Genomic DNA, 27,944 nt, shown 5'->3' on the forward strand with positions numbered 1-27,944 from the left:
GTTACACATGACACTGATATTTGATGCCTAAAAAACATATCAAGCCCTCCCATTTGTGATTATGTCATCACCAACACCTCCCCCGCCGTTTCCCAACTCAGTTGCAGTTGAATCCACAAGCCACTGCAAGGAAAACGTTTTGAGTAACTGTTGTTTGGAGCAGAAGGGATTATCATAAGAGGTACTGATTTGATTTTTCATTACACTGATCTCCAAAAACAAACACATTGGAGCCAATTTCAGCAATGATACTATGTTCATTGAAATAAAAAAATGTCTCCAGAAACTGCCTGACAAACTAGTTGCCTATATTACGTGCATATCATGATTATGAGATAGCTAGTTTTGCTTTTAAAAGGAAACAGAAAGAAGAGATGATTAAAGGGTGAACAGCAATGAGTGGGTATATTATGTGAACTAATCAATGTTTATTTCCCAGCAACAGGTATATATAGCTTATGAACGAAGTTTGAGCACAAGTGATCTACTGAGGCTAAATTTTTTAGCAGACAAGCGGAGAAGCTCAATAAAAAATGCTGAAAGAAAGATCTAGATCAGAAAATATGAATAACTAAAATTTGGATGAATATAAACCATGAAGGATAAGCAGGCAAACCTGGAGTTCTTGTTCCGCTTGTTTGAATCTCTCATCACAGTCTCTCATGTGCAGATAACATTTATGCAGCTGCAAAAAATATAACATTTAGATACAGCATCAAAACATAAGAATTTCTACCTTGAAAAATATAATGTCTAATTGCACATCGCACTACCTTGGTTAATTGTATGTGACGACGTGAAGTTAGCTTCTTCGCAGCAATTACAGAATCCTCCAATTTCTGAGGTCAAACAAATAACTATCATGGAAAGCTACAAAACTAATGCCAATGAATGATGCACTACAAAAATATAGTACTTAAATAAAATCTATACCAAAACGAACTACTTACCTGGTAATTCTCTTGCAACTGAGAAAGACCTTCCTGTTTTTCTGCAACTAATTCTTCTATCTCAGATCTCTGATCAATAAAACAATGTATTTCTATTACCACCTGAATGGTGACTGATGTTTCACTATAATAGTTGGCACCTAACCAAGTTCCAAATTTATTACGAAGTTCTCTCACTAAACAATTAGACATATAAATCAGTTCATACAACTATGAAATAAGTGACAGGTCTACTCCATACATCAAAAGAAATGTAGAATATTGAATGGATATACATTTCTAATACACTCATGAGCTGATTTTGAAAGCTTTTAAGAATATGATGCCAATCAAGATACATGATGGAAAAAACTCGTTTCATGCAACCAGAATTCAATTTATTTATCATAAGGACATGCAGACAGACATGTAATAGTACTGGCAACAAGTTTCTACGAGGCCACCACCAGAGATGAGATCTAACATGAAATGTGATGCCTCTGCCAAACTAACAGAACATAACTCATGTGGTGGCTCTGCCCAAATTAACAGAACAAAACTGAATTGGGTTCACCATTTCACCCTAACTGGATTGAGGTTAAACCAGGGCTTTCTTTTACATCTTTCCCCATTTTCAAACTTATTGAATTACAGAGGCCAAGCTACAAAAATAGCCATGCCATATAATATTGGATGGTTTAATTCTACATTTACAATGAATACCTCTTTATGAAGTTCTTGAAGCTTCAGACTTAAAACTGCTAATTGGTTTTCTCCCTGTTGAACACAAGAAATAATCAGCATAGCAGTTACCAGATGTATTCATGACTAGATCTAGACATATATATGGTAAAGAGTTCAACCTGATCCATTTCATCATTGAAAGAATCCAATGAAATCTCCCTACTCCCATGATCATCAAATCTGGATCTGGCGGGAATACACAATGAACAATTCCAATTAGCAGTTTTCCATCAGAAAACTAATGATCAATTAACTACATGCAACAGCTATGAGTTGAATATGTAGGACAGAATCATGCATTGTCTGGCAACATTAAATACAAAGATAATGAGAATGAGTAATGCAAATTAAATAAGCAGGCAGCCCAGGACTAAACCCCAGAAAGATTTACCTCTTCCGATAATGATGTTGTTGCTCATTATCCTTGTCCCCACTTCTATGATGAATGGCGTTCCTCTGTTGCTCAGTATTCTTTTCACCATCTCTATCCCATTCGCGCTCACGCTTTCTCCCATGATCGTGCTCAACACCATCTACATGCCTGCTATAGTCTCGAAATCTCTCTTCATCCACATAATGATCCCTCATGCGATCATGACCATGTGCCCGATCATGGCCTCTCTCTCCCTGTTTTCTTCATGGTCTAGAGACCCATCCCTATGTCCATCATGATGACAGTGCCGATCATAACTATCCTCTCTTCCGTGATCTCTACCTCTATCACCATCCATATTTTGTATTAGAAATGTTGAAAGAAGAATATTACTTATACTTAATTTTGATTATTGGAACTTTTATTTACACAACAATATCAAATACTCCTATGTCATATAATATTATAAAATCAAGGTATTTCATTTACCACTACTCTATATGGCTTAGCTATTTGTAATATAGATGTGGTGTTAGGATTGCCTTGGTTAGAAAGCTTGGGTCCATTTTTTATTGATTATGCTGATATGTCGATGCAATTTGAAAGAAAAGGGCAGAAGTGTATATTGAAGGGGGTTTGTCCCAAGAATCAAATTGTAGCTATTAATGGGGTGGAGATGGATGCGGAGATACAAGGAGGAGCTGCTGCATTTGTTCTATTAAAAAGCTCTTCTACCTGTCATGTTGAGGAAAGTGTGCAGCCGGACATGGAATTGATTTTGAATAATTTCAAAGATGTGTTTGTTGAGCCGACGAGCTTACCACCGACGAGAAATTGTGATCATCGTATTCAACTAAAAGATGAGAAGATGGTTGTGAATGGGGCACCTTATCTCTATGCTCACTTTCACAAAAATGAGATCGAACGTCAAGTCGATGAGATGCTACGTTCTGGATTGAGTTCTAGTCCATTCTCATCACAAGTACTCTTGGTTAAAAAAAAGGATGGAACTTGGAGGTTTTGTGTGGACTACCGAAAGCTTAATGAAGTTACGGTAAAGGATTGATTTCCTATACCAACTGTAGAAGACATGTTAGATGAATTATTTGGGGCAAAATACTTCACCAAATTGGACCTTCGAGCCGGGTATCATCAAATCCGAATGGCGCCGACGGACGTTCAGAAGACAGCATTTAGAGTACATAATGGCCATTATGAATTCCTTGTTATGCCATTTGGACTGTGTAATGCGTCATTTACATTCCAATCTACAATGAATGGCCTCTTTCGCTCCTATCTTCGAAGATTTGTTTTGGTGTTCTTTGACGATATATTGATTTATAGCTCGACGTGGGACGAGCATTTGAAACATGTGCAGATGGTCTTGGGTGTTTTGAGAAATAATCAGTTTTTCTTAAAGCCATCAATGTGTGTGTTCGGGCAAGAGGAGCTTGAGTATTTGGGTCATTTTATCTCGGCCCAAGGAGTAAGGGTGGATGAGAGAAAGATAGGAGCAATGCAAACATGGCGGACTCCAAGAAATGTGACTGAGCTACGCGGATTTTTGGGTTTAACTGGATATTATATGAGGTTTGTGCGTGATTACGGGGCAATCGCACGACCCCTCACTCAACTTCTCAAAAAAGGTAAATTTGGTTGGAGTAAGGAGGCAGGAGAGGCATTTGATAAGCTTAAAATTGTTATGACGTCTACTCCAGTTTTATCATTACCTAATTTTGATGAAGAATTTGTGATCGAGACCGACGCTAGCGGTTACGGGATAGCAGCAGTACTTATGCAGCAACATCGACCTCTTGCATATCTGAGTCGTGGTTTGAGTGATAAGCAATGTGGCCGTTCCACATATGAGAATGAGATGCTCGCCATCTTGGAAGCGGTACGACTATGGCGCCCTTATTTGCTTGGTCGCCGTTTCAAGATAGTTACACACCAGCGGAGTCTCAGATTTCTACTGGAGTAGAAAGTTTCAACACCCGAGCAGCAGCGATGGATGGCAAAACTCATGGGATATGATTATGAGATAGTTTATCGGCCAGGAGCCGAGAACAATGCCGCTGATGGTTTGTCAAGGAGAGATAATACGGGTGAATTGCTTTCTATTTCATTGCCTAAGTCAGAGAGATGTGGGACTCCATCCGGGCTGCTACACAACTGGATGTTGCGCTCAAACAACGTGTGGCTGAAATTCAAGAAAGGGTGTGAGTTCGGATCTTCGATATACAGTGAGTCGGGGATGTTTATTGCGAGATGGTAAGGTGGTTGTACCAGAGGATAAGGAGTTGCGACTAGCTATACTTCGTGAATTTCATGACTCCACTGTTGCCGGCCACTCAAGAGTCTTACGCACGTATTGCCGGCTCGCTCGAGTTTTTTATTGACAGGGAATGCGATCAGCTGTCCTTGACTATGTACGTTGTTGTGATATTTGTCAACGGAACAAATCAGATATGAGGATGCCAAGTCGACTTCTTCAACCATTGGACGTGTCTGAAGCTTTGTGGGTCGATGTATCGATGGACTTCATCGAAGGACTGCCAAAATCAGTAGGGAAGAATGTGATAATGGTTGTTGTTGACCGACTCTCTAAATATGCTCACTTTGTAGCCATTTCGCATCCATACTATGCGCGCACGGTCGCAGATGCTTTTGTGTATAACATAATCAAGCTACATGGAGTGCCTCAATCCATAGTTTCTGACCGTGATCGAGCTTTCCTAAGTATGTTTTGGCAGGAGCTCTTTCGTCAAATGGGAACTAAATTAAGGATGAGTAGTGCGTATCACCCGGAAACTGATGGCCAAACGGAAGTCACTAATCGAAGTCTTGAGCAATACATTCGTTGCTATGCTTCGAGCAAACCGCTGCAGTGGGAGAAGTATCTTGCTTGGGCTGAATATTGGTACAATACTACATACCATCGCTCCATTAAAATGTCCCCATTTGAGGCGGTGTATGGGCGGACTCCACCTACTGTTGCCCTTATGAGCTGGGCTCGTCAATGGTCCAAGAAGTAGATGTTGCCCTGCGAGCTCGTGATGAATTACTCCGACAGCTGAAGGTTAATCTGGAGTTAGCACGGCAGCAACAAAAGTCTCAAGCAGATAAGCACCGTCGAGATGAGGAGTATGAGGAGGGTGATATGGTATATCTTCGATTGCAACCTTATCGACAGCAATCGGTTTACCGACGTGTCTATCAGAAACTCGCAAGTCGTTACTTTGGGCCCTATAAAGTTTTGCGTCGGATTGGGAAGGTAGCATATGAGTTGCAGCTGCCAGAAAATTGTCGTGTTCATCCTATTTTCCATGTGTCGTTGCTGCGACGACGATTGGGTAATGGGGATGTGGTGCTGGTGTCCTTACCTCCACTCTCAGAGCAAGGGGAGCCTAGTGTGGAGTCGGAGTGGGTGCTTGCTCACCGATCAATCTTGGTTAGGGGGGCACCACAACGTCAGGTATTAATCAAGTGAAAGTATCTTTTAGAGGATGACTCGACGTGGGAGATAGCTGATGAGATTAAGAAACGCTTTCCAAACTTCATGCTTGAGGACAAGCTGAGTCTTCTGGAGGGGGAGAGTGATGGGTCTGGTTCAGCTGAGCCAGCGGGGGTTCTTCGCAGCTCACGCACTACTAGACCTACTTGGAAGCTAAGACAATAAGGTGGAAGAAGTGGGAGACGTGGGAATGGTGGATGCAGTAGTTATTTTATGCTTTGTTTATTATGTTATTTTATGTTATTAGCATAGCAGTTAGTCGAGTAGTTATAGAATAATGGAGTAGTGGCTTTATTGTGATTTGCATTTTACTTAAGTGGGTTATTGTCATATTAGGAGTTATCTATCAAATTATCAATAGAAAAAGAGTCTCGGCAAGAGTTTTGCTGAAATTCATCTCGTTCCTTGTTCTTGATGTTCCAAACGATTACGTTCGACTAGTTCGATCACAACAATAGTCTTTGAAGAAGAACAACAACAAGTCTCCACATTATTAAACACCAAAAAACTCAATATTGGCCGCCACATATTATTTCCTTTTATCTTTGGTGGGAAATCAAAAAGATCATATTTTTATATCTGGGCTCTAACAGCATCCACAACCGTGCTCTTGCCAGCGGCACGGTTGTGGGCCCGGCCCCACTTTTTCTGCCTGCTCTCTGGCAAGAGCACAACACCCACAGCTGTGCTCTTCCGCAAGGACGAGCACAATTAATTTAAAATTCAATTAAACAATAACATTTCAATAATACTAAAATACATTAAAAAAACCTAAATAATATTACAAATGACAAATAAAATAAAAACGACATAATTTAAATCCTAAAAAATTAAAAATTACATAATTAAAATACTAAAAATTAAAAAAAAACCACTACGCGTTGCCGAATTTCGCCCACATGTGTTTGATTAGGTCTTCTTGTAGTTGATTGTGGATTCGGGTATCGCGCATTGTGTGCCTTGTCTCGATTCTTTGGCCGACCGTCGTATGCTCGCCTCGGCGTGGGGGAGACCTCGCTGTTGAGCTTCCGGCTTCGTCCTCGTCGTAGAAGCTAGCCGCCCTCGGCCCTTCGTCGGCTATAATCATGTTGTGTAAGATAATACACGTGAATGATAAGGCTAATTTCATGCATGGGTCTAGGGATTTAATTCGTGATTTTACTGGGGCTAACGCACGTTTTAAGCCAGGTGTGTAAAGGAATTCGCCAGGTCCAAGAAAGAAGACAAAAAAATCACAAGGTCGAGGAACTGGCGATTTAGTGAACGATTATGAAGAGAATTGCTCGACGGAGGAAGCTCTAGAGTTGAAGGGTAGAATAGGGATTTCTACGAAGACTCAAGGGCTATGTCCGCATCTATAAAAGGCAGAAGCATGCAAGCTGGAGGGATCTTCTCGGTGGAGACCTCACCACAGCTTGTTGCCTAGTTCACTTTCCCACACACACACTTGATACTAGTTTGAGGAGATCTCAGTTCACACGTTCGGGTTTCATCTTAGTTTCCGATATGGTGTAACACCGCTCTTGTTAGGAGCGAAGAAACAATTTATTTTCCGCTTTCCGTATTTTACTTACTCTGCCGAGCTTCGTTGTTCGAAGCTCGGTTCTCTGTTTTCACCAAATAGTTTCTGGTTTAAATGCAAGTTTGATTTTCCGTTATGGTGATTGTGTTGATTTCTAGTTTGATTGCTTCGTTTATTGAGATTTTGGTGTTTTAAATTGTCTGAGTTGGATGCGTTTCGCAGCTGTTTTCTGAGTTATTATAGGTTAATGGTCAGATCTGGGAAGTTGGAGTTGGATTGTGGAAGAACTTTGGTTGGATTTGCTGGATTTGTTGGTTGTTGGGTTCGGATGTCTTGGATCCGGAGTGGATCAAGTATTCTGACGTGAATCTGAGTAGTTTCGATCTGATTTTCATGCTTAGTTTACGAGTTTTTCTTTCATTCCGTCTAGTGTACGCAGATCTGATGTGTTTCCGTTTTGTGGCAAGTTTCCGACGACCAAATTTCTATATTCTGTTCGAATCTCGCTTTGTGCTCTGTTTTGTTCATCTGCAAGTTTAATTCGGTTGAGAGGATACATTTCGCTGCGAGCTAGCGTCAGAGTTTGTTATCTGCAGTTTTTTCCGTACTTGCCACTTTTGGAATTATGGTCCCCACTTTCAGTTATCTTCTGTTTAGCTAGATTAGGTAGTTGTTTACACTGTCTAGGAAGTGGTTATGTTTCTTGCTGTTGAAGTCTGAATTTACAAGTTTAATATGTCCTAGGTCTAGCATTTACATTTCCTGCCTAGGTCTAGAGTTAGTTTAAAATTCTCAACCCTTTTGCGTGGCAGCAGCCATTTGTTTGTCCAAAGCCTCTGAGCACTAATTTGCGAGTCCATCTCTGTGGGATCGACCCCACTTCCCTATACTAATTCATAGTATTCGGGTTGAGGGATTTATATTATTTTTTGAAAGGGGAGTTGAGAGTGCCCAACGACTGAAGCACTGTATGTTCTCTTGAGTTCCTGGACCCTGTGCTCCAGTGGACTTAAGAAGCATGGTGTCTTGACCGAGCGCTTGCATTGATCAATTTCTGTGCATACGTACGAAAGAGCCTCTCTGTTACTTTCATACGCTTTCAGTGAACATGATGTCGGCGATATTATTCACGTACCATAGCCGAGCCGGGGACTTCACAATGTTGAATCGGGCTTGAAGGACCCCGAAAGCTCTTTCGACATCTTTCCGTGCGGACTCTTGACGCTGCGCAAAAAGAACCTGTCTCGGGTCGTGTGGGTTGTTGAACGTCTTCACGAAAGTCGACCACCTTGGGTAGATACCATCGGCGAGATAGTAACCCATGTGGTAGCTATTTCCGTTGATGGTGAAGTCAATCGCCGGTGCTACATCATTCATCACATCAGTGAAGAGTGGTGAAGAATATAGTACATTCAAGTCGTTGTTGGATCCAGCAACGCCGAAATATGCATGTCAAATCCATAGGCAATAGTCGGCGACCGCCTCAAGGATAAGCGTTGGGCCGCCGCCTTTGTTACCGCTCAAGTGTTGCCCCCTCCAAGCAGTCGGACAATTCTTCCACCTCCAATGCATGCAGTCAATGCTGTCAAGCATTCCGGGAAAGCCATAGACTGATTCGTGAAGACGAAGCAACCGTTGGCAATCATCGGTGGTGGGTGCACGAAGGAATTCATCCCCGAAAGCTGAACGAACGCCCTCGCAAAAATTCTTTAGACAAAGGATTCCAGTGGACTCACCGATATGCAAATACTCGTCGAAGATGTCGGCCGTTTGCCCAGTAGCGAGTTGTCGGATGGCACACGTACACTTCTGCAACGGCGTGATACTTTGCCGGCCGGCTGCATCTGGACCTGTTTGGAAGAATTCAACACGTGCGGACAATGTGTTGACAATTCACATGAACAAGCGCATTGACATGCGAAAACGGCGCCTGAAGTAATCTGCCGGAAACCGCGGCTGGTCGGCAAAGTAGTCGGCAACGAGCCTTTCGTGGGCTCCCTCCCGGTCACGATGAATGTAGCGCCGATTTGATCTGGTTCGTTGAGGAGGAGGAGCGGGGGTATTCGCCGTGACATATGCTTCGTAAGCGGCACGATGTTGTTCGTAGTATTCTTGTTCTTCGCGTTCCGCTTCCGCCATAATATGGGTGAAATCCATTTGAGGTTTTGAATGAGGGATGAATGTGTTGATAGATTGTATGAGAACTAAGAATGAGAGATGAATGGGAGATGAATTGATGTGATAAATGGATGATAAATGTGTGTATTTATAGATGATTTTGGGGGGAAAAATAAAAAAATAATAAAAAAAATCAGAAAAAACGGGAAAAAAAACGGCCATATTTTTGGGATTTGGAAAAAAAAAATTAATCATTTTATATAATTTAAAAATGATTTTTAAAATAAAAAAAATAATTCAAAGGCAACGGCTATGCCGTTGCCCAATCATAAGCCGCCACGTCGCCAGCGGCGCGAGCGCAGCGGCGGCGGTCCTCGTCCTCGCCGCTGGCACGGACGGCGGCCTTCACTCCCACCACCGTTGTGGATGCTCTAAAAATCTTGAAAAAATGGACAACTACTACTTTATTAGCTCAGGAATCCCACCCACCTTAACCACTCCACTTCGAAACCCCAAAGCCAAATCCATGGAGCTCCGATCAATCCTTCTTCAACCCCAATTCCTCCCTAATCCACCAATTCCCTCATTTTGTCTCAATCTTGGACTTCAATTCCCTCCTCCTCCTCCTCCGCCGCCGCCCTCGCTCCGCCGCACCTTGCCGCCGATCCGGGCTTCGCGGAGCGCGCCGCGAAATTCTCCCGTTTCGGCACCCTGGCCTCGCCGCAGCCCTTAAAAATTCCGGCGAAATTCCCGGATCCGGCGTAGAATCCTCCGTCTCCGACCCGTTTCCGGCGAAGATGAATTCCCGGAAAAGAAAGGGGATTTCCAGAGGCAAGAGAAAAGACAACAGATCGAATTCGGCAAAGGTTCGAATTCAACTCTCATTTTATCAATTAATCAATCAAATTCAAAGATTCAATTTTTTCGGGAAGCCGCCGATGACGGGAGCTCAAAGCGATCGAAGCAATCGGAAAACAGCGAAAACGAGGAAGAATGTAATAAATCCGACCAAAAGCCGTCGGAGCCGCCGAAGGATTACATTCATGTCCGAGCCAGAAGAGGCCAAGCCACTGGCAGCCATAGCTTAGCAGAAAGAGTGAAAAAAAAACACCCTTTTTTCTTCTATTTTTATCTCATATTTCATGATTTTGAATTTTAATTGTGTCTAATTTATTAGGTTAGGAGAGAGAAAATTGTTGAGAGAATGAAGCTTCTTCAAGATCTGGTACCAGGTTGCAATAAGGTTTGTATAGATTAATTTAGATTTTGAGAAATTGTTATTTGTTGGAATGGGATTATTATGTCTAATCACTGCAGAGACAAATCGAGGTAAAAATAAATTGACTAAATTGAATTAATTCTTGACTAATTTTGTGTTTCTATAACAGTTCTTGTCTAATAAGTTGGCATCAGTGAATCCAGACTTCTATTTCAACATGGAAAACCTTCTATCCAAAGATGTAATTTCTCATTATCTCTCTCTTGATTGAACACACAATTCTGGGAAAAATGATTTGATGTGTCCAATTTCGATTCCACAGATGTATCAGCATTAACTGTACTCAATCTCCCATAACCAGAATGTACCACACCAGCGCTGCAAGGTACAAGCATCTCAAGCGTGGAACCTTTCCCTCTAGATGCTAGCTTAGGAATCGATGGATTCTCTAAACATTTACCCCTGGTAATAATGATACTTCATTTCAAATTTTGGAACTAAAAAAAATATGTAAAAAAAGTTATCTATAACAAGCTCATAATCTCACGACACAAATAAACACAAGCAAGGACTAACATCCCTATGTCACGTAACAAGACTACTTCTACAAATTTTCAATCAATAAAGTACCTTGGGGCTTGGAGTGAGGCACCAAATCATGAACAAAATATGCAAATTTAGCTATTTATTTTTCTTGTGCCAATTTTGGTTCTAGTCCTTCAATATTATTCAATTCCAGATGTACCAAAACAAAGAGGGGAAAATCGGGTATATAGGCTAGTTTACACTAAAGATTACGTAAATGTACCCATTTTGTTATCTATTCCAAAAATGGGAAAAACGCCAACCACATTGGCGTTTCTATTAGTAAATACGCCAACATCATTGGCGTTTTATTATCGCGTCGTATTGTAGGTGTATTTTCGCCAAATACAGCTATATGAAAAACGCCAACTTAATTGGCGTGTTTTAGGCTAAAACGCCAATATAGTCGGCGTGTTTAATTATTAAAACGCCATTGCAGTAGGCGTATTTAATAATAGAAACGCCACTGAGGTTGGCGTGTTACTTTAAAAACGCCATTTCGGTCGGCGTGTTTCTGTTGAACCATATCCTTATCAGATCTCGCCCAACATCGCGACCCTAAACACTTTCCCTCCCCAAAACGCGAAAACTCTTCCCAAGGCGGAAAAACCTTTCGCTCGGGTCGACCCGGTGGTGGATTTAAGCGTGGATATTTTGAATTTGGCTAATTCTTCCAAACATTAGTCCTTCTAATCGGTTAGTATATCAAATTTTAGACTCATTCTTCTAAACATTAGTCTTCCAATATTTGATTGATTGTTGTGATAATATATATTGTAGTGCAATTAATATAATAGTTTGACCAATTGTTATGGGCACACTAATATTTTGATGGATTATTATGATAGTATATATTTTAATAGAAATATTTTGACCAATTGTTATGCTATTATATGTTGTTGTATATCTAATTTTGTTACCAATATTTAATGGATTGTTATGATAATATATATTGTAGTGTATTTAACAGAATTATTTTGTCAATTTTTTGGCTGACTCTACATAATGATGAATGTAAAAATAATACATATTTATTTGTGTTTTACATTATTGCAGATAGTATGACGTGGTGTGTCAATTTATATTGGGGTGGAAAGATAATTCCCGGAGCAGTTATTTCTTATGATCCTCCTTTTGCTAAAGGATTCATTATGTTGGATGAAACAATTTCGTACGATGAGCTTGTGGAAAAAATTTGTGAAATGATGGGGATAAGCATATATGAAAACAATATTCAAATAATATGGAAACGTACTATATGCTTTGGATCCGGAGTCACGTTTATAGGTGTTCAACTAGAAGAAGTATGCATGCAACTAATGTTTAGTGAGAGTATGATTATTGGAGGTGTAATTGAATTATATGTTGAGTATTCGGCAATTACTCAACATCATAGTCATCATGTCATAAGTTATGATGCTGGTACGTCAACGAGAGCCCAAGAACCATATTTTGCTGCAACACAAGATTTTGATGTTGGTACGTCTACGAGAGCCCAAGAACAATATTTTGCTGCAACACAAGATTTTGATGTTGGTACGTCTACGAGAGCCCAAGAACCATATTTAGCTGCAACATAAGATTTTGAAGCTGGAGGCGTGCATTTAGGGGAACGTGACAATTGTGATGTGGTTGAGGACATAATAGGTCCTGATAAAGCCGACTTTCTTGATCCACAATCACCTTATTATTCTGAAGATTCCGACACGGTTAGTACAGACTCAGATGGTGATCCGTCGGATGATGAACAATTTGTTGCTTCAAGACCATCCATTCCACTTGGAGAAACAGCAGTTGGAGAAACATCAGTTGGTGGAAGGGCAGTTGGAGGAAGAGTAGTTCCACAGTTCCCACAGCCTGGAATCAACTACTTTCGCACCTTACCAGGTCCATATGATAGTTTTGATCCCAAAAACTTTGAGCGTGATGATCCCAGTGTGCATTATTGGAGTGAAAAAGATCCTACCAATGTCGGTTTGCATACTAAATTTAGAACGAAGTTGGAATTGAAGGCAGCTGTGACTCATTGGCATTTGGAAAAAATCCGACAATATACAGTTGTTGAAAGTAAAGGAAAGAGATGGCATGCAGTTTGTAAGTGGCCACAAGGAAATCCGAAAGATACGTCCTTACCTAAATGTTTGTGGGAGTGCCGAGCAACACTGAGGAAGCATGATGAACACTGGCAAATTAGAGTGTTTAGCACTGCTCATACTTGCATGGGGGATCATAACTATAATGGCCACGCTAATCTTTTGTCGGGTATGATAGCGTTGAGTGTTCGCCATCAGATAGAAAACGATCCTTGCTACAAGGTAAAAGCAATTGTGGCGGATATTGAAAATAGATTTCATGTCAAAGTTAGTTACAAGAAAGCATGGTATGCTCGGAGGACAGCGATTGAGCTTGTATACGGTGGATGGGAGTGGTCGTTCAAAGTTTTACCAGCTTATTTGAATGAAATGCAAAGACAAAATCCTGGCACAATTGTGGAATGGATGCACGATGACATATTAAGCAATGGTATGAACAAGGTATTCAAGTACGTATTCTGGGCTTTTGGACCAGCTGTGGAGGCTTTTCAACTATGCAAGCCAGTTTTAACGGTTGATGGAACTCATCTACGTGGACGATGTCGAGGTAAATTTCTTATTGCCGTTGGATTTGATACTAATAAGAAATGTTTGCCTGTTGCATATGCCATTGTTGATGAGGAAACCAAAGAAAGTTGGAATTGGTTTATGGAACGCATTAGACTTCATGTAGCAAAGCATGAAATATGTGTCAAATCTGATAGGCATGTGGGAATCATAGATGCAATGAATTCTCCCATATGGAAAGAAGAACCCAATGTAGGTCATCACAGATTTTGCTTGGTACATGTTAGAAAGAATGTTTTGCAGAATCACAAAGGTATCATGGTCAAAAGACTTGTTTGGAAAATTGGTATTGCTACCAAGAAGTGCAAGTTTAAGATCAGACGTCGTTTACTTCGAAACGTCAACAACGAGGCTTTGCAGTACCTTGATGCCGTGAAGTTAGAAAAATGGAATCTGGCGTATGACAAACACAAAAGATGGGGTGAGGTGACCACTAATATGGTGGAATCTTACAACAATGTGTTGAGAGGCGCAAGACAACTCCCAATTAAAGCTTACATTGATATGATATTCTGGAGGACAATAGAATGGTTCAATGACCGGTCAATTGCATCAACACAGTGTGCCACACCACTTACCCCGTGGGCGCATGAAAAGGTGTGCAAAAATGATGCAAAAGGTCAATTACATAATGTGAGAGCACCCAACACAATTGCAGAGCATTATGTGGTTCGAACAAAGCGTCGAATTGGTGGAAAGGGCGCTAATAAGTGGAAGGTAAAGTACTTGGACTCGCACTGCAAATGTCAAAAGTGGCAGATGTGGAGACTTCCATGTTCACATGCAGCGGCAGTTGCGCGTTTTAGAAACGACAACATGCTGTCGCTTGTTGATCCCGTATACCGCACAAGTGTTTGGGTACACCAATATTCTACGGTGTTCAATCCACCCAGACACCAAGATTATTGGGCCGTGCCTGAATGGACTTTGCAATGTTCACGAGCTCAGTTAATGCCTAAAAGTCGCGGTCGATACCGTACTACTAGGATTCCTAATCAGATGGATGTCTGTGAAGCTGATCAGCCACGAGCCCGACGCCGATGTAAACATTGCCGTCAACCAGGTCACGACAGGCGCAACTGCCCGAATGCTCAGCCAAGGATGGATACTCAGTTGGTAGATGATGCCGCTGATGATTTTATGCCTCCACCTCCACCAAGATATGCAGTTCGAGGTCGTCGTTCTGTCAGTCACACTGATGATGCCTATCACGATTTTATGCCTCCACCTCCACCAAGGATGGATACTCAGTTGGTAGATGATGCCGCTGACGATTATTTGCCTCCACCTCCACCAAGATATGCAGTTCGAGGTCGTCATTCTGTCAGTCACACTGATGATGTCGGTCACGATTTTATGCCTCCACCTCCACCAAGATCTGCAGTTCGAGGTCGTCATTCTGTCAGCCACACTGGTGGTACAGGCGAAGACATCGGTCTCAATGATGTCCCACATTCTCCACCTCGGTCTTCTGTGCGAGACGAATATTTCGGGGTTGATTTAGAGAATGTCGTTGTGCGAGAGACTCCTCCGTCTAGACTCTCAACCGCCAGAATCGGGAAGGGGATCCGTAGCTTTTTTACGCGGAAAAGGCGAGAAACTTGAACGTATGCATTGTGTAATATTGGATTTCTGTATTTAGCAATATTTGGACTAATGTATTGGGTAATATTTGTATGTACTTATTTATTGAGTAATGATGAAATGATCAGCTAAAAAGGCTAACTGGGGTAGCGTTTTTTATTAAAAAACGCCGATGGGAATGGCGTGTTTAAAGAGTCGCCAACTTAAATGGCGTGTTTTTACTTAAACACGCCAACGCGACTGGCGTCTTTTAGCTAAAAAACACCAACGGGACTGGCGTCTTTATTCAGAATGTCCGCTTTCGTCGTGAAAATACGAGCAAAATAAAGACTAACTTAGAAACGCCAATGACATTGGCGTTTTTTAAATAGTGTTAACAAAAACGCCAACGGGACTGGCGTCTTTATTCAGAATGTCCGCATTCGTCGTGGAAAACGAGTGATATAAAAACTAACTTAGAAACGCCAATGACATTGGCGTTTTTAAATAACACGCCAACTGCATTGGCGTCTTAACAAAAACGCCAACGGGACTGGCGTCTTTATTCAGAATGTCCGCACTCGTCGTGGAAAAAACGAGCAAAAAAAAGACTAACTTAGACACGCCAATGACATTGGCGTTTTTTAATAACACGCCATTCCCGTTGGCGTGTTAGCTCAAAAACGCCAACGGGAATGGCGTTTTTGTTCAGAACCGTCGTGGAAAAAACGAGCAAAATTTCTTCTAACTTATAAACGCCAATACCATTGGCGTTTTTCACAAAGACTTGCATCCAAAATTTCACAAAATTTCTTCTAACTTACGTTACCAAAATTTCTTCCTATATCTCTTTATTTGCTTGTTTTCATTTCAACTAGGAACTAATAATTCAGACATCCAAAGACTTAATCATAAAGACTTAAAATCAATGAGTTCAAATCAAATGAAAAAACATCAATATCAAATTACACTAATATCAAGAGTTCAAATTAGTTCAATCGTCACGGCATTTCCGCATAAACAGACGACGTATCCCCTTCCCAATAGTGGATGTAGATTTAGGGATCCTTGAGGGAGGAGTATCTTGAACAACAGCGTTCTCAAGATCCTCCTGCACAGACGACCGCGGTGGAGAAGCGGGGACATCACTGAGGCCAATATCTTCTCCGGTACCACCGGTATGGCTGATAGAATGACGGCCTCGAAGTACAGAGCTCGGTGGAGATGGTTCCACAAAATCGTCATCGGAGTTGTGTACGAACTGAGATGACGACTCTCCGCGGGCGGTTTTCTGCTTGGTTCGTCGTTTTGCCTTTTGCCTTATGGGTACGTCCACGTCCATTGCAGAGCGCTGCGAAGGAGGGTAGTCCATCAGCTGAGGCTCCCCGGATATCTGCAGTCCTTCTTCAACCATCCTCAAAATGGTTTCCATATCCGGACAGAAATGTCCTGTCGTAGCTCGGCCACTTAGAAAGTGGCGTATATTGTGAAGCGTCTCCACCTACAATTTTTCAAAGTTAATATGAATTTAAATAAGTAATCAGGGTTTAGTTAAGTATAAATAATGTACCGTAAAGTTATGAGAAGATGCCGTTTCGTGGAAACCCTCTTCAGCATGCACGCCGGGTTTGGTTAAATACACAACAGTGATCCGGCGAAACCAATTCATGTATTCTTCCGTTGCAACAGGCTCAGTACTGTCCTCCATATCAGTCCATATCGTAAACTGCCTGTTGTCCCACTCCTGTATGTAATTCGCGTGCCATTGAACCCAATTCCGACCAGATTTTCCACGGCGATCCTGTTTCAAAAAATCAGAACCGTGGAACCGAGGGAGATCCGGGATATACGGTTGGACAATCCCGAATTGGCGCAACACTCGGTGTGGAAGGTGTGGCTCAGCCAGATTCCAACAAATAAGCGTTGTTATCGACATCCATATAGGACGACCGGCATCACAACTTTCCTGCAACTCCCGGTGGAGATAAGGCCTCCAAATAAACTACATGTGATACAAATTTTTCAAAATAATTTCCATAAAAACAAAAAACAAAAAACCAAAAACATTTTATAAATATATGAAGTACCTGATTAGGATGCATCACGGAGAACTGATCTCGGAAATTTTCAATACAATGGCCAGGTGCTTTTACATATGACGCCGGACCATTCCATCTAAAAAATTTAAATTATGAGCGAGGAACACGAAAATTGATGAACATTAAGTTTAAAAAATGAATTAATGAACAACTTACGCGCTTGCACGTGGTAGATAGTCTGTATGCACGGGATCTAGCATCCTCGGTCTAATATTTGGGATTCTCTCCCAAGCCCAAAGTTGTAATAGAGTTAAGGCTCCCCCTACATCTGTCCTCTTAGCAACGGCCGCTTCACACAAATTGTGGTACAAGCAAGCAAGCGTCGCCCCACCCCAGCTATATGTAGAACACCGTTCTATATCCATGAAAAAGTGTAGGTAGAAGAACGGAATTTTATTTCCGGAGGCGTTGGGGATCATCAGACCACCAAGTAATAGCAGACAATAGATACGAGCCCGCTGAGCATATATGTAGTGTTCGTGGTCACCAGACAGCTCAATCCTCAATTGGCGCGATAAGCTCGTCTGCTTAAAAGCCATTTCCTTCAACTCGGATGCGTCCGGTATGAATCCTAGAAAATCCAAACACCTGTCCTTCCAATATCCCGCTTTCGTCGGGGGGATGTAAGCTGTCAGAGCCTCTCCATCAACTTTCAGGCCCCATAAGACCTCCACGTCTTCCAGTGCCACAGTTGCTTCACCGACTGGAAAGTGAAACGTGTGAGTCTCTGGCCTCCAACGTTCAATCATAGCTGTGATAAGATGGTGGTCAATGTCTTTTGGTTTACCACACCTTAATATACCCCCAAACCCCATCTGGTCCACTATTGCCAAGACATATTGATGGATGGGAACATCCCAAATTATTCATTCATATCGTCGGCAGCGTACATCCTCGGATGGAACTCCTGCCCATATGTTGTTAGAGACGTGTTGTCTCTAAAAATATAATACAGATGGATCCGCAGGACCACATGCAAGCCGACGACGAGAGGTTGAAGATGATGCCATAATTTACCTACATAATCCAAATTCAACAATAACCAACCATAACATTTAATCCAAATTCATAATCCAAATTCAACAATAACCAACCATAAACCATTTCTATAATTAGATATAATTTAATCCAATATCACAAAATTGAACACCAACATCAAATAATTCACTTACACAACATTGCACATTCAAAATCATAAACCAATTCACCTACACAAAATTAACAATTTCAATTAACAATTCGCCCAACCTACCGATTTCAATTTTGCCTAACCTAACATTTTCAATTTGTCCAATTTCAATTTGACAAACCTAACAATATAAACAAATTTAACAATCTAAACTAATCAACATACATCAACCAAAACCCACATAAACCAAAACAATTTGCCCAATTTTTTAGCTATAACAACCCTAGGGTTTAGGTTTATAATCAAATTTATACACAATTTAACTTAAACCCAAACAATCCAACATAATAATCAACAATAATATCATTCAACCAATCCAAAATGCATAATATTTCTACTCAATTCACAACCCATTACAAACCCTAGCTATCCACCAATTACTCTAATAATGTAAAAGGTAAGCATACTAACCGAATAAAATAGATGAATTTCGGGGAGAATAGCACCGATTGATGAATGTAGGCCGAAATCACGGAGAGGAGGCGCGCAGCTGGAGAAATCGCGAAAGGTGTGTATTGTGAGATTTTCGCGATTTGGGGGAGGAACGCCTGCTATATCAGCCTGAGTAAACACGCCACTCAGGTTCGAATTCAACTCTCATTTTATCAATTAATCAATCAAATTCAAAGATTCAATTTTTTCGGGAAGCCGCCGATGACGGGAGCTCAAAGCGATCGAAGCAATCGGAAAACAGCGAAAACGAGGAAGAATGTAATAAATCCGACCAAAAGCCGCCGGAGCCGCCGAAGGATTACATTCATGTCCGAGCCAGAAGAGGCCAAGCCACTGGCAGCCATAGCTTAGCAGAAAGAGTGAAAAAAAAACACCCTTTTTTCTTCTATTTTTATCTCATATTTCATGATTTTGAATTTTAATTGTGTCTAATTTATTAGGTTAGGAGAGAGAAAATTGTTGAGAGAATGAAGCTTCTTCAAGATCTGGTACCAGGTTGCAATAAGGTTTGTATAGATTAATTTAGATTTTGAGAAATTGTTATTTGTTGGAATGGGATTATTATGTCTAATCACTGCAGAGACAAATCGAGGTAAAAATAAATTGACTAAATTGAATTAATTCTTGACTAATTTTGTGTTTCTATAACAGTTCTTGTCTAATAAGTTGGCATCAGTGAATCCAGACTTCTATTTCAACATGGAAAACCTTCTATCCAAAGATGTAATTTCTCATTATCTCTCTCTTGATTGAACACACAATTCTGGGAAAAATGATTTGATGTGTCCAATTTCGATTCCACAGATGTATCAGCATTAACTGTACTCAATCTCCCATAACCAGAATGTACCACACCAGCGCTGCAAGGTACAAGCATCTCAAGCGTGGAACCTTTCCCTCTAGATGCTAGCTTAGGAATCGATGGATTCTCTAAACATTTACCCCAGGTAATAATGATACTTCATATCAAATTTTGGAACTAAAAAAAATATGTAAAAAAAGTTATCTATAACAAGCTCATAATCTCACGACACAAATAAACACAAGCAAGGACTAACATCCCTATGTCACGTAACAAGACTACTTCTACAAATTTTCAATCAATAAAGTACCTTGGGGCTTGGAGTGAGGCACCAAATCATGAACAAAATATGCAAATTTAGCTATTTATTTTTCTTGTGCCAATTTTGGTTCTAGTCCTTCAATATTATTCAATTCCAGATGTACCAAAACAAAGAGATCTACAACTTTCTATCAAACTTAGCAAAATGGAGTGTCCAACCAAGTTAAAAGATAAATGTGCACAATTATATCCAAGCTTCGATTTTTACTATTAACCTCATATTCATTTAAATATTTAATCATATCATACACAGTCAAGATAATTGATTTTCCAAGAAGACATCATCCTGTTTATTGTTTGACAAATGGATCTATGGGCCTTTATTTAGACTTAAACAAAGCCAACTCATTATATCTATAGAATTACCCCAGAGCATACACAAACAATTATACATAGATTACTGATAACCAAGTAGGGACAAAGGAGAAAATAATACTAAGGAAATGATAGTAGCAGAAGAATTTCATAACTAAAGCATCACTATGTTCGGATAGGGACAAATGAGAAAGTGATAGTAACAAAGTAGCATATGAATTTAATGACTAAAACACCAACAAATAGTGTTGTTCAAAATTATAACTCTGCCTCTTGTCCATGTACCTGCCGATATAAGAACAAAAAAAAGAAGATTGATTTCAATCTCGACGATTTACTGATAAATCCCATGATTACAGTAATATTTGCTAGACCAGGTTTCCTATCCACAATAGTTGAAAGGAATGCTAGTGAAAAATCACTAATTTTCAGTTTCAAATCAATAATGTAAAACATGAACATATATACTTTCATGAAGGCCTTGGGGTGAATACAACAATTTCGAAAGTTGGAACAAATATTCTTTTTCAAGCATCAAAATAAATGTTTTAAAAGTTTTACAAAATTCTTTTTCAATTATGTAATCAATTTGTGGCAGTGAACAGAAGTCATTTGCAATTCATTTGCAAGTTCAGAACAAGAAGTGAAATGCTATTGAGACGACAAGAAAAGGTACTAAAATAAGTTATCATCAACATAAATCATTTAGGCATAAACTAATTAGGAAGACATGATTAATTAGAATTGTTGTTCAGTTCAGTAGTATGCCAACTAAATGAAAAAGGCTAGGTTATAGTACCTTTTTGCAAGGGGCTTGGCTGCTGTGTAACACTCTCTGTTATTCACCCTTCAGCTTTCTCTCTCTCATGTTCCTAGGGAATATCTTCGCAAGGATGTCACGAGCCTTGGTTTGGGCAAATGGAGTGCCTTCCTTAACAAGGCTAGCCAACAGACGATGAGTCTTCTCTTGGCATCTGATTTGGTCAGTCATGGACTCGGTACGAGTGACAATCTCATGCATGATAGTCACGCAATTCTCTCTGTTGTGCGGACTAGAGTCACCCTTTATGATTTTGAACAAGAAGCTGATTGCTTCTCACCTAACTATCTCCTCAATCACAATCTTGTCAGTCGAAAACATTGCAAGAACTTGCAACATATAACCCGGAAACACCTTGTACTTAATATTATCCATGATCACGCCAATCGTACCACAATTAAGAGCATGCTTCATGTTACCTGGGACGGAACACAGAATAATTATAGCGCCGACCGCCTCTTCCACTGCCAAAACATCACATACCTCCAACATGCCCTTGAGGTACACCATTACACCTCCTAGTAGGGACCCAGAAAGACCCATATGTGCTTCAAGAACCTTTTCCTTGAATAAGTCGAGAGTGGACAGCGTCTTAATGGCACTAGCAGCTACTGTCCTAAACCTTATATCACCCCTAACATCCATTGCTTCAGCAATAATTCCAATACGATGAGGCTTGTTTGCCACCAGCCTCTTGATATTGTCACTGCGGATAGCTATGTTTGTAAGAGTGGCAATAAGGGACTCTCGAAGATCATCCAGAAAGATGCCCTTTCTAGAGGCAGCAATAGCTAAGCAGAGGCCATTGAATAGTGTTGGGACATGAACAGCAGCTGATTCAACAAAATGCTTCCGAAATGCATGATTCTCCTTTGTTAAGCGACGCAATCTCTCAAAAAGTTCCCTCTGGCCTTCCAATGTCTCGGCTGTTAAGTTTATTTCCATTGTGGCCTGGAAATCAGCCTGTTGGAACTCATTGTTGAGTGAAGGATTTTCAAACCAGCTAGATATCATATCTTTGCGTACATTGTCTTGGATTAGCATAGCCAACGACTGTATCCTCTTCCCAGTTTGAGGACATGTAGCATTCCCATCCTCAATCCACTTCTGAATGGAATCACGGTCATATGTCTGCCAAGACGAACACAAGATTGGATTAACACAAGATTGGACACACAAATAGTATTCATTAAAAAAAATGAGTCATCTATCCAAATTCAACAACAAAATATACACAAATCAATAGATAAATCCTTAACAATACACCCTAAATAGAATCACATAAAGAAATTAAAAATATATTATGAACCGAAGCACATATATATAATTAATTATTAAATAATCCACAGTTATATACTATAGACTAAAAGTCATAAGAAAAATCATAAAATCCTAAAAGTCAGTGTGTTTGCGTATAAATAGCCTTTTTAAAAGAACTAAAGAGTAAAATTCAATGATTACGATAATTAACTGGAAGATTGGCCCGATTTCTTATGTACAATAATTAAATGGAAGTATTATGTTTTCAATTTCAAATAAGTAATACATTGCATGCCATTCATCCCAATTCGTTAACAAAATCTAAACAGCAATTCAAAATAACGAAACAGAGATTACAAAACACGAAAACAGAGCAACTACGCAAATAGTATTACCAAATTAGAGCAATTCCTCTTGGCCGAAAAACAACAAAACCGAGCAATGAGCATACATAATTTCACACACACTTGGAGATTCCAACTTCACAATCATAGTTAGTTTTAGCTAAATACTTTTGTTAGAGAGAGAGAGGATTGAGAAAGTACCACTCCGGTTGATGGAACAATGACGGGATCTTTCATGATCTTCTTCGAAATAGGACATGTGAACTCCTCCGGCACCACCACGCCGCCGGGGATCGTATCGTGGAGCTTCAAATCCGCTGCATCGGCTTCCTTCACGCCGCTCAACGCCATATCAACCAAAAATCAAAACGCTACAATTCTACTCTCTCTCTGTAAAGTAACACTCTCAAACTCCGTATCAGCCGCAGCTAAACCTGGTTGCCGGCCGGCGGAGATAATTTAACGCTCTCTTGCCTTCCCTGTCAAAGAAAAGGTTGAATTTTGTATGCAGATTTTGGCTTTCCGAAATTGGGATGCACTCTCCAAAAAGGCTGAATCTGGTAACACAACCAAAGAGGCAACTTAATCCCAGCCGTTAAATACAACTTACGCAACACGCCTCATCAAGAAATACACCAATTAATTAATTGTGTGTTTGTATAATCTCAAAAACAAACGAGGAAACATAGAAATTACAGAATTTACTTAGCACACCATTAAAATATCAACTAGAATCACAAAAATAGCACAATTAGGTCATTAGGGCTGGATGGCTCTTGTAATTAATATGTGATCAGCATCATTTTAGGAAGATTCAATGCATATGAAATATTTCCTCTAAACGGAGTATAATATGGAGTATTCCAAAAAAACTTTATTACTACTATATACTTGTAATGTGGTAGACATAATATATATGTTGCGTGAATTAATGTGATTATGTTATCTGAGGTGTGTAGTTACGCATATTTATTTATTTCCTAATCACGGTACTTATTTATCTTACAAAGAAGAGTTAAATTTTGGTGGAAAGAAAGAGCAGTGGTGTAAAGTTTAATCACGGTAAACTTTGATATACTTTCTTTAATATGTAGTGTTATAAATTTGAATTTTAGTTTGAACATATCTCTAATTAGTCATATGAATCAAGTAGATAATTGAATTTATATTAATAAACTAAATTAAATTGGATTAAGCTCAACAGATTAAATCGCATTATACGTCCTAACCCTACTTAGTATAGGAAACCCTAGCTTAGCCCATAAATCTTACAAATATGCCATATTATGTTCCAGAGAAGAGTCGAAATTTGGTGGACAGAAAGGGAGCAGTGGTGTGCAAATCTAATCAAGGTAATCCTTCATGTAAATTTTATATGTAGTGTTGTTATAAATTTGAATTTTAATTTGAACATGCATACTACGTCCTTGATTAAGATTAAATCCTCATAGTTCATACGACACATGTGGTTTGTTTTTTAGGTGTGTAAAGTGTAATCTATGGCATACGCATAGATTTGGTTGAAATTAATTTTTTTGAAGATTTTGTTAGTGTTCATGATTTCTGCTTATGTATATTAGTATATATTTTGTTTATTCTTTACAGAAAAATTGAAAGTCGTCTACCAAATTTATCCATCCAAAAAATGAAGCCATACCTACCTTTAGAAATCATCACAAATATCCTCTTGAGACTCTCTACTCAAAGCATTGCAACTTGCAAATGCGTTTGCAAACCATGGCTTAATCTCATTGAGAGTGATGCTTTTGTCAAGTCCCATCTTTCTAAATCGGCCCCTGCCCTAGCTGTTTCCATTACCAAGTGGGATTCAAATTGGTTTAGTGTTTTCAAATTGGAAGACGAGCTTGAGCCGTTCTCAAATTGGTTCGATATTTATGCCAAGCATGGTCCAATCACCAAGTTTGATTTTCGTCTAGAATCAACAATACAATGTTCTGCCAATGGTCTGCTTCTTTTAAAAAATGCTTGCATGGATGATCATCTCTATGTATGTAATCCCATCACCCGTGAATTTGTTGAGCTTCGTGGGCTTGTTACTCGGAAGGGAGATCGTTTTGGATTTGGTGTGAGCAAAATCAGTGGACAACATAAAGTTGTCTGTCATAGCCATGAATCTGGAATTCATGTGTACACTCTTAAAGCGAGATCTATGTGGAGAGTCGTCGAAGCCGCCCCCCCTTTTTCTGATTACTGCGACTCCTCCATTTGTGGTGCATTTTTTAGTGGCAATCTCCATTGGTTAGTTAAAAGTAAGACGGGGGATATTCATATTTGTTGTTTTGATCTTGAAACTGAACGTTTTAACACCTTTCTTGCGCCTCCTACTAATGTCACATTTACAAGGGGGAAGTTGTATGGTTTGGGGGATTGCCTATGTATTCATAATGATACACTAGGTAATAATCTGATATGGTTGTTGAATGAATATGAACAACTTGAAAACTTTTGGACGACTATACAACTCATTGGGGAAGAGCATTGTAATCATTATGATTACAGAAAGTGTAGTCAACCTATCAAAATTTACAGAAATGGTGGCATATTGATGTTACACGATAGATGTTTTTTTTACTATTCCAAGGAGAAGAGAAATGTTATAGGAATTGATTTGATGGGGGAAATAGATGGTGATTGTTTATATTTCAGCTCTATTCTTTTCACTCCAAGTTTTCTTTCACCTAAAAGAAATTTGGGTATGGAGAATGCAAAATCACTTGGTAAAAAGAAACTAGGTATTAGAATGTAATCTCATTTTAGTTTAGTTTCTACTATATTTCTTTTTTCGTACTTTCTTTTCATACATGGGTTGTAATTTACTTATGTTCATTATTATTTATACCATTTACGTATTGTTCATTATTATTTACTACCATTTACGTATTGTTGATCCATAAATATACCCTTTTATATGCATGGATATAACTCTAATTAGATACTTGAGCACTCGCCATCATCTTGCTGCAATACATCATTGTTTTCCTTTGTTTACATGCCTATACCTAATATCTCTACTAATAACAAGTAGCAAAACAATCAATATATAATCTGAACAAACATTTACATCTGAACTAAGTACTATTGTCTAACAGTTGAAGTAATACAATCATTCTCCAAACTGTTATTCTGTGAGTTATGAGCTAAGCGCCTTAGCTGGGGTGATTGTTTGATAAGAGAAACTCTGGGTTCTACAACTCAAGAACTGTAGAACTGCCCTACCTTGCATCATTTGTTCGGCTTTGACTTGATTGTTTATGTGATCTAGGCCAAGCAATCAGTTATGGATAGTGATATTAACGTAGAATCATGATGGAACAGATATCTTGCACTTTGTTGTTGGTTAGAGCTGAGTTTAAAGAAAGTTACACATGACACTCATATTTGATGCCTAAGAAACATATCAAGCCCTCCCATTTGTGATTACACCTCCCCCGTCGTTTCCCAGCCCTCCCATTTGTGATTACACCTCCCCCGTCGTTTCCCAACTCAGTTGCAGTTGAATCCACAAGCCACTGCAAGGAAAACGTTTTGAGTAACTGTTGTTTGGAGCAGAAGGGATTATCATAAGAGGTACTGATTTGATTTCAAAAACAAACACATTGGAGCCAATTTCAGCAATCATACTATGTTCATTGAAATAAAAAAATATGTCTCCAGAAACTGCCTGACAAACTAGTTGCCTATATTACTTGCATATCATGATTGTTTTGCTTTTAAAAGGAAACAGAAAGAAGAGCTGATTAAAGGGTAAACAGCAATGATCTTTTTTACTTGAGATTTTGGCATAATAGGTGGGTATATTATGTGAACTAATCAATGTTTATTTCCCAGCAACAGGTATATATAGCTTATGAACGAAGTTTGAGCACAAGCGATCTACTGAGGCTAAATTTTTTAGCAAACAAGCGGAGAAGCTCAATAAAAAATGCTGAAAGATAGATCAGAAAATATGGATAACTAAAATTTGGATGCATATAAACCATGAAGGATAAGCAGGCAAACCTGGAGTTCTTGTTCCGCTTGTTTGAATCTCTCATCACAGTCTCTCATGTGCAGATAACATTTGTGCAGCTGCAAAAATTATAACATTTGTGCAGCTGCAAAAATTATAACATTTAGATACAGCATCAAAACATAAGAATTTCTACCTTCAAAAATATAATGTCTAATTGCACATCGCACTACCTTGGTTAATTGTATGTGACGACGTGAAGTTAGCTAGCTTCTTCGCAGCAATTACAGAATCCTCCTATTTCTGAGGTCAAACAAATAACTATCATGGAAAGCTACAAAACTAATGCCAATGAATGATGCACTACAAAAATATAGTACTTAAATAAAATCTATACCAAAACGAACTACTTACCTGGTAATTCTCTTGCAACTGAGAAACAACTTCCTGTTTTTCTGCAACTAATTCTTCCATCTCAGATCTCTGATCAATAAAACAATGTATTTCTATTACCACCTGAATGGTGACTGATGTTTCACTATTATAGTTGGCACCTAACCAAGTTCCAAATTTATTATGAAGTTCTCTCACTAAACAATTAGACATATAAATCAGTTCATACAACTATGAAATAAGTGACAGGTCTACTCCATACATCAAAAGAAATGTAGAATATTGAATGGATATACATTTCTAATACACTCATGAGCTGATTTTGAAAGCTTTTAAGAATATGATGCCAATCAAGATACATGATGGAAAAAACTCGTTTCATGCAACCAGAATTCAATGTATTTATCATAAGGACATGCAGACAGACATGTAATAGTACTGGCAACAAGTTTGTACCAGGCCACCACCAGAGATGAGATCTAAGATGAAATGTGATGCCTCTGCCAAACTAACAGAACATAACTCATGTGGTGGCTCTGCCCAAATTAACAGAACAAAACTGAATTGGGTTCACCATTTCACCCTAACTGGATTGAGGTTAAACCAGGGCTTTCTTTTACATCTTTCCCCATTTTCAAACTTATTGAATTATAGAGGCCAAGCTACAAAAATAGGCATGCCATATAATATTGGATGGTTTAATTCTACATTTACAATGAATACCTCTTTACAAAGTTCTTGAAGCTTCAGA

At 39.5% G+C, this 27,944-nt stretch overlaps 3 protein-coding genes across 8 annotated transcripts; 1 reads left to right on the forward strand and 2 right to left on the reverse strand.

Moving 5' to 3' along the window:
- Positions 1–39: 39 nt before the first annotated feature.
- On the reverse strand, positions 40–27,887 carry LOC121808831. The gene is made up of 4 exons (XM_042209407.1): positions 27,215–27,887; positions 774–839; positions 617–685; positions 40–123 (listed from the first exon to the last, which is right to left on the reverse strand). Exons 1-4 carry the CDS (start codon positions 27,404–27,406, stop codon positions 40–42), a joined length of 411 nt encoding a protein of 136 aa, XP_042065341.1. The 5' UTR covers positions 27,407–27,887.
- On the forward strand, positions 9,658–26,700 carry LOC121809705 (F-box protein At5g65850-like). 6 transcript variants are annotated; one of them, XR_006052297.1, is made up of 8 exons: positions 9,666–10,066; positions 19,098–19,474; positions 19,620–19,691; positions 19,773–19,915; positions 21,005–21,078; positions 21,283–21,404; positions 24,126–24,182; positions 26,686–26,700. XR_006052297.1 is itself a non-coding variant. In XM_042210468.1 (7 exons), exon 7 carries the CDS (start codon positions 24,476–24,478, stop codon positions 25,595–25,597), a length of 1,122 nt encoding a protein of 373 aa, XP_042066402.1. In that variant the 5' UTR covers positions 9,658–10,066; positions 19,098–19,474; positions 19,620–19,691; positions 19,773–19,835; positions 21,005–21,078; positions 24,126–24,182; positions 24,436–24,475; the 3' UTR covers positions 25,598–25,638. The 6 variants fall into 6 exon arrangements, 5 of the variants coding, with proteins under 5 accessions (XP_042066402.1, XP_042066399.1, XP_042066398.1 ...); XM_042210468.1 differs by lacking the exons at positions 21,283–21,404; positions 26,686–26,700 and adding an exon at positions 24,436–25,638 and having other exon boundaries at positions 9,658–10,066; positions 19,773–19,835; XM_042210465.1 differs by lacking the exons at positions 21,283–21,404; positions 26,686–26,700 and adding an exon at positions 24,436–25,638 and having other exon boundaries at positions 9,660–10,066; positions 21,012–21,078.
- LOC121809709 (U-box domain-containing protein 9-like) lies at positions 20,504–23,624 on the reverse strand. Its single transcript, XM_042210476.1, has 3 exons — positions 23,032–23,624; positions 21,206–22,357; positions 20,504–20,691 (listed from the first exon to the last, which is right to left on the reverse strand). Exons 1-2 carry the CDS (start codon positions 23,179–23,181, stop codon positions 21,503–21,505), a joined length of 1,005 nt encoding a protein of 334 aa, XP_042066410.1. The 5' UTR covers positions 23,182–23,624; the 3' UTR covers positions 20,504–20,691; positions 21,206–21,502.
- Positions 27,888–27,944: the final 57 nt, after the last annotated feature.

The sequence above is a fragment of the Salvia splendens genome, chromosome 6, assembly GCF_004379255.2.
Source record: "Salvia splendens isolate huo1 chromosome 6, SspV2, whole genome shotgun sequence".
NCBI classification, from domain to species: domain Eukaryota; kingdom Viridiplantae; phylum Streptophyta; class Magnoliopsida; order Lamiales; family Lamiaceae; genus Salvia; species Salvia splendens.

Coding starts and splice junctions, on each gene's coding strand:
- LOC121809709 (XM_042210476.1), bottom strand. CDS start 23,181: ATGGCGTTGAGCGGCGTGAAGGAAGCCGATGCAGCGGATTTGAAGCTC. Junction 22,358..23,031: donor TTGTTCCATCAACCGGAGTG/GTACTTTCTCAA, acceptor TCGTCTTGGCAG/ACATATGACCGTGATTCCAT.
- LOC121809705 (XM_042210468.1), top strand. CDS start 24,476: ATGAAGCCATACCTACCTTTAGAAATCATCACAAATATCCTCTTGAGA.
- LOC121808831 (XM_042209407.1), bottom strand. CDS start 27,406: ATGTCTAATTGTTTAGTGAGAGAACTTCATAATAAATTTGGAACTTGG. Junction 840..27,214: donor AGTTGCAAGAGAATTACCAG/GTAAGTAGTTCG, acceptor GTTTGACCTCAG/AAATTGGAGGATTCTGTAAT. Junction 686..773: donor GTCACATACAATTAACCAAG/GTAGTGCGATGT, acceptor TATTTTTTGCAG/CTGCATAAATGTTATCTGCA.